Source organism: Helianthus annuus, chromosome 16 (assembly GCF_002127325.2).
Source record: "Helianthus annuus cultivar XRQ/B chromosome 16, HanXRQr2.0-SUNRISE, whole genome shotgun sequence".
Lineage (NCBI taxonomy): Eukaryota > Viridiplantae > Streptophyta > Magnoliopsida > Asterales > Asteraceae > Helianthus > Helianthus annuus.
In genome coordinates, this window is record NC_035448.2 from 167,678,530 (window position 1) to 167,688,679 (window position 10,150).

At 37.0% G+C, this 10,150-nt stretch overlaps 1 protein-coding gene across 7 annotated transcripts; it reads right to left on the minus strand.

Annotated features, from left to right (window-relative positions):
- Positions 1-101: 101 nt before the first annotated feature.
- Positions 102-10,150, minus strand: LOC110915086 (disease resistance protein RPV1). 7 transcript variants are annotated; one of them, XM_035984861.1, is made up of 9 exons: positions 9,323-10,150; positions 8,093-9,194; positions 7,686-7,994; positions 5,224-7,573; positions 4,434-4,698; positions 2,313-2,656; positions 1,064-1,372; positions 878-962; positions 102-647 (listed from the first exon to the last, which is right to left on the minus strand). In XM_035984861.1, the coding sequence occupies exons 1-4, from the start codon at positions 9,880-9,882 to the stop codon at positions 5,435-5,437; spliced, it is 4,110 nt and encodes a 1,369-aa protein (XP_035840754.1). In that variant the 5' UTR covers positions 9,883-10,150; the 3' UTR covers positions 102-647; positions 878-962; positions 1,064-1,372; positions 2,313-2,656; positions 4,434-4,698; positions 5,224-5,434. The 7 variants fall into 7 exon arrangements, with proteins under 7 accessions (XP_035840754.1, XP_035840755.1, XP_022015400.1 ...); XM_035984862.1 differs by having other exon boundaries at positions 102-530; positions 1,064-1,427; XM_022159708.2 differs by having other exon boundaries at positions 1,064-1,427.

Genomic DNA, 10,150 nt, shown 5'->3' on the forward strand with positions numbered 1-10,150 from the left:
TTTTTGTTTTGGTCAATCAACACTTTTTTCGTCTTTTTTGTAAGTATATTTTATTAAAACAAATAACTGTCATTCCTTTAAAAACATAAAAATCATGGATATGGATCTGTGAATACATAAGACTTTTGATCTGCTTAACAATAACAATGGAAAGACTCTATTGTCTAGTTTAAATGCATTGAAAAACTTGAGACTTACATTCTCTTTACCAACGACCGACCTTTGACCCATTTTGTCTCATCCATCTGATACTTGTGTGAAATTCACCTTATATAAATGTATAAACGTCAATTGAGATAAATTGGAATTAATATGTTCAGTGGCTAACATGTTAACAGAAGTCACCCGTTGTCCTTTTGAAGACGCCTGTTGATCCTTTGCTGCAGTTGGTGTGTCAGGAATTCGAGTCGGCCGCATTATAGGTGAGGTGGATTTCACATAAGGTGTTCCGATGTCGATAGTGCTATCGAAGTCTCGATTCATAGAGAATTTTATATGGCACTTTTATCGCCCTTTTGCTGTTGTTAAAGCTGCAATATTTGTGTTTTTCCTTTAGTTGTGTGAAGCTCTTGTAGTATGGCCATTGGACACGACCATGGATGTTATTGCTTGATTAAAAACAGTCAAGGTTGTTGAACCAATGTGATCTGAAATGGTGGCAGCAGTATGTGTTCTTATAAATGTGAATCAGTGTTAAGTTGCATTTGGTAACAAACAGAATGATATAAAATATGTAAGAAATTTCTCTGCTCGTTGTAGGTTGTGCACATGTGTTTTTGATGTTGTGGGCATATTTTCTACGGCATTGTGGGCATGGAGTATAGTACCATGTGCGTCCATTGATAAAATTTGTTATTGAAGAATCGCAGATGTTTACCTGATGCATTCGAGCTTTAGTAGCATAAGGTTGTTGTCACTTTCGGTGTCAACATGGTTGATATCTTCAACCTTTCCTATGTAATCTGCAGAAAGTGTTCAATTATAGCTTACATCTGCATTTAAAAGCCCTAAAAACATGATTACAGTAAAAAAGAAAACTATAAAAGTCAATTGATTACTTAACATGTCGCCAGAAATCTGGCCAGTACAACCAAACACCAGAACCTTCACCATCATCATCTTCCATTCTGTAACCCTAGCCGTCGTTAGGCTCGACGATTGTGAGCACCGAAAGCCGACCGTCACGACAAAGACCGCCATCGCTGGTATGTCTGTTTAGAGCCACCGTAGAGGCGGATGTTGCCGTGATGAACCACCACCGGCACACCACAGATCACCCTTGAACCCACCACCGCTGGAGAGGTGGGTTGCGAACTTTTCGTCGGAGACCGTAATCGAATCTCTCTCTTTCTCTAATTAGGGTTCTTCACCTCTTGTCAGATATCACAAAATTATTACTTCACAATCATGATTAACAACACTTACAACTGCAAACCACAATAAAACAACCAAGATTAAGAAGAATAGTTGAAACATAGTAACATCATGTGAAACAATTTCAAATAAACGGAATTGATCTAGAACCATTCTTAAATATAATGATGTGAAGAGTTTTGAAACCGGTGATAATCCATTCGGTTTTGTTCTAACAGGTTTCAAAACATATATTCTCAAACCAACTTCATAACGACGAATCAAATCGGTTTGCGAGACTTCAATTATTTACCAGTGTCATGCAATCATGCTGTTATGCATACTTGTTGACCATTTTGATTATGATATGATACCACTTTCAACCTTTTCAAGTAAATTCTGATTATGATATAATATGGCTTACTATATTCAGATTTGAAACATGTTTATTCACACATATCTAAACATCATGTATTCATGTTGTCATGCATAACAGTCAACTACCCCAATATCAAACACCAAAAATTAAAGCCCCAAATCAAAACATATACCTATCATACGAAAACCCTAAATGGCGAACACAACAAATTACACCCCCAAATCAAAACATAAAACTAATATGTAGCTGTCACATACCTAGGAAAACCGAAGGACGATCATGTGGAAGACAAAATGAAACCCAAAAAGCCGCACATGCAAGGAAAACACATTCAACAAACAAACCCAATGATAAAGAGCATATGAACTGCAATAAAACACTAACAAAACAAAAAGATGGAAAAGTAGAGACAACATGCAATTAATTGGATGGAAAAGGAATTAATCCCCAAAAATCACCAGCATTGCCAAAGGCCACACACATCAAACCCCAAAAATCTAAACGTGGTAAGTTAAAAATTCCCAAAAGATCATCAAGAAGTTTAAAAATCAAATATAAAATATACTAATTAAGATTGTACCTTCAATCGAAACGAAACACTGAGCATGAAATCGGTAACAGATAAAATAATGATAACCCCACCATGGTTGCTGCCTGCTACATCCCTACCACCACCAACGCTGTAAACCAACCATCAAGGATGTCCGCCGCCGCCGCTGCTAGACAGTCGGTTGGGCCGGGTTCAACAGGCGGAACCCTAAGTGCAGCCACCGTCCTTTATGGGTACAACCACCATTCATCACAACACCGGCGAGGGAGGCAGTCGGAAGAGTGGCAGGGCCCATTTTATCCCTCCAAACTCTCTCCTTCACAATCGCCGTCTTCTGATTCTCATGCTGTCTTTATCGCTCTTTTTGTTACACCCTAATATGTATCTCACCAACACGTGGATACGGTTAGTTAAACATGTCTCATCTATTAGTTAAACACGTATTATCTTTAATAAAATATCCAAACTAACCTTAATCACTGTTCATTTCCTTTCCCTATTATCAGTTATTAATTAATAATATACTTGAATTTTACATTTAATAAAATGTGTGTGAAAAGAAAAATTAACCCGGTGGCTTTATATAAACATGTGGCTAGCAATAAACCCTATAAATACCCATTCATTTAACCTTTTTATAGGGATATTGGATTTTAATAATTCCAACTATTCGCTGTTAGCTGCTAACAGTCCCAACTTCAAAAATAACAACTGACAGTCCCAACAATTGACATATTGGCCACCAATGAATCCTGACTAACGGAACCCTAACGTCGTTAGTCTCTGGTCGCCGGAAAACCGTTTTTGTCCAGTAAAAGGTTTCTAAAGGTCCGATCTAAGGTTACACAGAGGTTTAGGACGAGAATGTTAAGTTTTCCGGCCAAAAAGTTGAGTTTCCAAGCCAAAAATAAGTTTTCCAGCGAAACAAAGAGTTTTCCGGCGACTTTAATAATTGGGGCTTTTACTAGAAAAAGGTTCCTAAAGGTCCGTAATAAGGTTACAAAGAGGTTTGGGACGAAAATGTTGAGTTTTCCGGCGAAAAATGAGTTTTCCGGCCAAAAACGTTTTTCCGGCGACCGGAGATTAACGGCGTTAGGGTTCTGTAGTCAGGGTCCATTGGAGGCCAATATGTTAATAGTTGAGACTAACAGTGGTTTTTTTTGAATTTGGGACTGTTGGCGGCCAACGACGAATAGTTGGGATTATTATAATCCAATATTCCTTTTTTATACACAAATTCACCCACACTCTCCAAACATTTATCTTCAAAAAAACCCCTTTACAAAAAAATTTCTCTAAAAAATAGACAATGTCATCTTCCTCTTCGTCGGGTTCGACAAATACCAGAGAAGCCGTACAATATTTTATAAACACGGCAGTAAACGCCGCACAACTAATTGTGGAAGAAGAGGAGGAGGTTTCGTCACAACCACGAAACAGGAACCCGGCCATCAACAGAGACCGAGAAGGTTAGTTATATTTTTATTTTTATATTTTATAGCGTTGCATTATTTTTGTAAGTTATTTTTATAATTTGACTATTGGGGTCAAATTTCTTACATTCTCATATTAAACAAAAAAGTGAAATCTTTAACAAAGTCGAATTGTCTTATTCCGTTTTGTATTAGTAACAATATAGTTCAACGTGGCACAAAAGTTTCTCATTCACTTAACAGAATATGTTTGCTGACCTTACATGTCAGCATGTACATTATTTGGCAACACAAGTATTACTATTATTAGAGATGCCAATGTTTACTCATTTACTTATTAACATATCAATTGGTGATGTGTTACCTAAAAAGGAAACAAGTTTAGATGGGTCAAAAAATAAATACCTAAAAGGGAAACATGTCAAGTAGGCCGAACGGGTCTAAATGGTTATAAATCACCTAACGTATATTTAAAATGTATACAACCTCCTAAACCATATATTTAAAGATTCAGATTATTAGTTCCTTGTGTAAATAAATGTATTTTTGAGATCTTATACAAATATTGATTATTTTAAATAAGTGGAGAAAAACATGTTTGCTGGTTCAACACAAGCTTGCCACATTTCAACCCATGCTAAAGATGACCCATTTAAGCCTCCACACATACATATTAAAAAAACTTGGCTATTTTGAGAAGGTTGAGTTGAGTTCATACCTCAAACACATATGTGCGATTTGGAGATACTGTTAAGTGCATAATTAAAGAGCTTTCAGGTATAAATCATGAACAGGTTTTGGTCCTGCAAATTCTTCAGCTTAAACAATGACTTCGAAGAACTCTTGTAGTTTGAACACTGAAATCAGCAACTCAGCATTTGATCTCCGAGCATTTGTAACAGCAGCCCGCTTCAAGCCAAAATCTTATAGCCATTTGTATATATCGTTCAAGGCGCTTACAGGCTAATTGTTCGGCTACCAATCTGTTTATTTATAGACAGGAATTAAAAGTTGAAATTTAAGGTCAAAATGACTTGAATAAGCTTCAAGGTGACCCTTAATCTGAACATTTTGATGATATTGATGTAGCAAGAACTAGGGGTGTGTGTAGGGTGACACAGGTCGAAACCGGACCGGACCAACCAAAACCCAAAACCGAATTTTAAGACAACTTAACTCGAGGACCAGACTATTAAAGGGTGGGTTGGTCTCAGTTTTGTTGTGATGGGCGGGTCGGTTGGACAAGGACAGATTTGGACATTTGTATGTTGGATTAGCTGCAACTTGACCCCTATGCTGGTCATTAGGTTATCCCATAAATCCACAAGTAACCTGTTTATGACTTTAATACATATCAACATTTATATGCAAAAATAAAATGAACCCATATTCGATCAACGTTGACTTTGACACCACATAACTTATCTCAAAAACAACACAGCTACAATCAAATTACACTATTTACATTCAACAATTGTGATTTTGGAGTAATTAGAGTAGAAACATACCTGTTAATTGGGTAAGAACTTGATGAAACTGTGGGATTGTTGTGAAAAACGTTGGGAAATTAGGTTTTGTGGGTAAATTGGATTGGTGACATTTTTGTTGATCAATCTGTAAATCTTGGCTCATCAATTGCCCAAGGGCCTCCTACAATTTCTTCTAAGCCCCATCTATAAAACCCTACCTCCTTCCTTCCTTCACTCTGTGTAAACCTCATCACAACAAATGATCATTGGGTTTGAAGATGATTTTCAAACCTTTCATTGAATAAATGCTCTGTGGAAGGTGAGTTATGCCAGTACCCGAAACTTCTAAATGTTCTAAACATTTTAAGTTTCCTAGTTTGTCTGGCAGTTTTTCAACCCTCCTACATACTTTAAGGAACAACTGTTTGAGGCATTTCAACTTACAAATGCTGTTGGGAATTTCTCTTAAATTAGGGCAAAGTGATAGTTCTAATTTCTCCAAAGATTCTAATAGGCCAACATCCTCAGGTAACTTCTCAAGAAGCTGACAATCGAAAAGAGATAGGGTTTTGAGATGTTTCAACATACAAATGTTACCAGAGAGATGTTTAACTTTTGTATAACTTAAATCAAGGTGCTCTAAACACTCTAGTTGGCCAAGGTCCTCTGGCAATTCCTCTATGTGAGTGTAAGAAAGGTTAAGAGTTCTCAAATGCTGTAAACTACAAATGCTGTTTGGAATCTCTGTTATATTATAGCACCTTATTAGATATAATATCTCCAAAGATTCTAACTGGCCAATATCCTCTGGTAACTTCTCAAGACAGAAACAATGACAAAGGTCCAGTCTTTTCAGTTGTTTCAACATACAAATGCTGCTTGGAATATCTCTAATGCTATAGCACCTTTGTAGAGATAATACCTCCAGAGATTCTTCTAATTGGCCAACATCGTCAGGCAACTTCTCAAGACGTACACAATGTTCAAGAATGAGTTTTTTCAAGTGTTTCAGCATACAAATGCTATCAGGGAGATGTCTAACATGTGTATCACGTAAAAGTAGCCCTTCTAAACATTCCAATTGCCCTACGGCCTCAGGCAATTCTTCAATGCTATCACAACCTTCAAGAAATAACAGTTTCAGATGTTTCAACGTACAAATGTTATTCAGAATATCCCTTGTATTATAGCACCTTAATAGCTGTATCTCCTCTAATGATTTTAATTGGCCGACATCATCAGGTAACTTTTCAAGATATAAACAACTTATGAGAACGAGTTTTTTCAAATGTTTCAGCATACAAATTGTATCAGGTAGATATTCAATGTTTCTACAATCTAAACGTAGCGCTTCTAAACATTCCAATTGCCCAACGGCCTCAGGCACTTCTTCTATGCCACATCTTCCAAGGTCAAGGGTTCTTAGATGTTGAAAACCCTGTGTTTGACGCTTCTCAGAATCATATTTGGCACATAACTGAATATAATCCTCTAATTTTTGATCTTTCAATTTGGATCTTTCAATTTTCAAACCTTTCAATGAATAAATGCTATGTGGAAGGTGAATTATGCCGGTGCCGTGAACATCTAATAATTGTAGACATTTTAAATTTTCAAGTTCGTTAGGCAGTTTTTCAACCCTGCTACATCCTCTAAGCTCCAACTCTTTGAGACATTTCAACTTACAAATGCTATTCGGAACTTCTCTTAACTTACGGCAAGATTGTAGATGTAATATCTCCAAAGATTCTAAATGGCCAACATCCTCAGGTAACTTCTCAAGAGAACTACACCATCGAAGAAGTAAAGTTTTGAGATGTTTCAACATACAAATGCTCTCAGGAAGATGCTTAACTTCTGTATAAGTTAAATTTAGCTCTTCTAAACATTCCAGTAGACCAAGGTCCTCTGGCAAGTCCTTTATGCCAGTGAAAGAAAGATTAAGAGACCTCAATTGTTGTAAATTACAAATGCTTCCTGGAAGACTCTTGACATTAATGCAACCATCGAGATGTAGAGAGACAAGCTTATGAAGATTTCCAATTGATGAGGGTACTTCTATATAGGTATTTTGTGAAAGATGAAGCTCTAGCAAAGTATTGCGGGAGTGCCCTGTGATTATATAATCCGGGAATTCCTTCAGATCTAATTTACCTATATAAAGAACCTCAAGAGATTCCAACTGCTCTATAAACAAAATACATTTCAAATTCGAGCAGTTAGTTAGGTTTAAATACACAAGGCTTTTTAGACATCCACCTTCCACGTCAATTTTTTCCAAACCAATGCAACCTTCAAGATGTAACCACTCAAGACTGTGTGTCAGCCCAAGGTCAAGGCTCTGTAATTTTGAAAAACTCAAATCAAGAAATCGGAGGTTCTTCGTAACCTATTATAAGATGAAGAGAATAAAAAATAGTAAAAATATGTTGTTACGATAACTAGCAACAGATGTACACATGCCATTAGAAAATTAAAGAACAACCAATCAACCATATTACCTTTCCCCCTTCCCAAAGTTGTTTGATTTCACTGTTAGGCATTTTAAGTGCAACAAGATTGTTTCCTTCAAATGTTTTGGGTAAATGCCAGAGAGGGTATTGGAACCAACATATGTATCGTAACGAATTTGGAATGCATACGCAAGCTTCGTCAATCTTCACATAACCGGAAAAATCTTTTTGGGTAAAATCTTTTTCGTACTCTCTTCTGTTCACAATAAGGCATCTAAGATTTTTCATGTTTCCCAAACCTTCAAGAAAAGTACTAGGAGTGATATTTAGTTGTATATATCTTGCTGCAACGCTACCCTGTAATTCAAGAACAACGATCATAAAAGTTGTGCTATAACCGAAGAAAAATCTGTGAGTTTCGTATCTATCTAGTTATAAATAAAATGGATTCTTACCGAGTTATCAGACAAGACATTTTCAATTTCCTCTTGAACCCATAATCGGCTATGTTTGTTGGGCTTATCCGGATGCTTACGACGTACAATATACTTGCCCAGTTCCACTAAGTGGTCATGCATTTGTATAAATGAATCAGAACTTTTATTTAAAGTTAAGAGAGATTTTTTCTCAAGAACTTGTAAACCATTTGTAGCGTGAAATCCACAGCTCTGAAGCATTCTTATTACATCATCTTCTTCCCAATCTTTGAGGAAGCATGCCACATCTAGGAATATTTGCTTGTAATCATCCTCCAGGCTTTCATAGCTTAGTTCCAATTTTTTTAATGTTTCCTGTAAAGGAATTGTTTTGAGTCTTCGTAATGCTTCTATCCACTCAAGCTTGGTTTTACCACACAGAAGTGAACCTAAAACTTTGATTGTTAAGGGGAGACCATCAGCATAATGTACAACTTCAAATGCTTGCATTTCATACTCCTCAGTTGGACTATCTGCTCGAAATGCATGCAAACGGAACAGGCGAATTGCTTCCATATTCGACAACAGAGTGACCTCATGGATACATTTCACTCCATGTGCTATGAGCACCTGCTCGTCTCTAGTTGTAACTATAATTCTACTTCCCAACTTGAACCAATTAGGATTACCAGCTAATGCCTCAAGTTGGTCTCTATGATCCACGTCATCGAGAACAACTAGAGCTTTTTTCCCACATAACCTTGTTTTTATCATGTTTCTCCCTTGATGAACACTACTTACAGTAAGGCCTTTATCCTTTAATACATCTCGAAGGACTTGTTTTTGCAACTTCTCCAAACCCGACTTAGAGGCTTTTTCCCTCACATTTTCAACAAAGCTTCTACCCTCGAAATCAATGGATAGTTTATCAAAAATAGCTCGCGCCAAAGTTGTCTTCCCAGCACCTCCCATGCCCTTGATCCCTATTATGCGGACATCATCCATACCAATCCCTAAGTAAGGATCGAGATCTTGCATCCTCTGTTCCATGCCTACTAAATTCTCATCAACCCCCGTATTAATAGACCCTAACACGAGTGAAACCTGCTTAACAACTTTTTTGATGACTTTTGCTTCATGTCTGTTGATCAAAAAAGAATATTCAATATTTAGCTTGCTCAAATATATCACACATCATATGTTAGAATTATATTAGATTAAAAAACATAAACAAAGAATATGAGAGAGAGAGAGAGAGAGAGATGATACCCATCAGCAGTGTTCTTCAACTCCCATCCAGACAAATTGGCTGCATCTTTCAAAGCCTTTCTCCATTTCCCCAACTTTTTAATGGTATGTCTAGCATGCGCTTTTTTTAAAACGTTCTTGGTAAGGGGTTTCCAAACGACCACCTTATTCGTATGCTTGGCAAATGCTTCTCCAACTGACCCGCTTTGTTTGCGAACTTCAGTGGGTTCTACATCATAGAACACAGGGATCGCAATTTGATCGGGTGTCTTCTGGCACTCCATAATCTTTACGAGCTCATCCAAACACCAGGATGAAGATGCGTACTTCTTAGAGAAAACAATAATGCAGATCCTGGAGTCTTCAATAGACTTCAAGAGCTCGTCTTTGATCTCTTTGCCTTTTTGGAGTCTCTCGTCGTCTTTGAAAGTGCGAATACCGTACCCCTGAAGAGCATTGTTTAGATGATCGACGAAGCTTCTACGGGTGTCTTCACCGCTGAAGCTTAAGAATACATCGTACTGATACCTCTTCTTGTTGTGATCGCTGGAAGTTGCAGAAGAAGAAGAAGATGAAGCCATTGAAGGTTTGCTCTTCACAGATCCAAATGGAATCAAATCGTTTTTTGAAGAATTTTCCACAAAAAGAGTAGTGATTAGATGAATGTTTTAATCTGCAAAATGTATATTAAAGATTGGAGCCGAGATGTGAACCACACACCAAAGGATAAGGAGAAGACCTGATAAAAAGTCAATGTATTGTCTGACATGATGTATTTTTTACAAACTTACCTTACGTAAATACATTATATATTACACGTAAACAAAATCATAATAATATTTTACCATA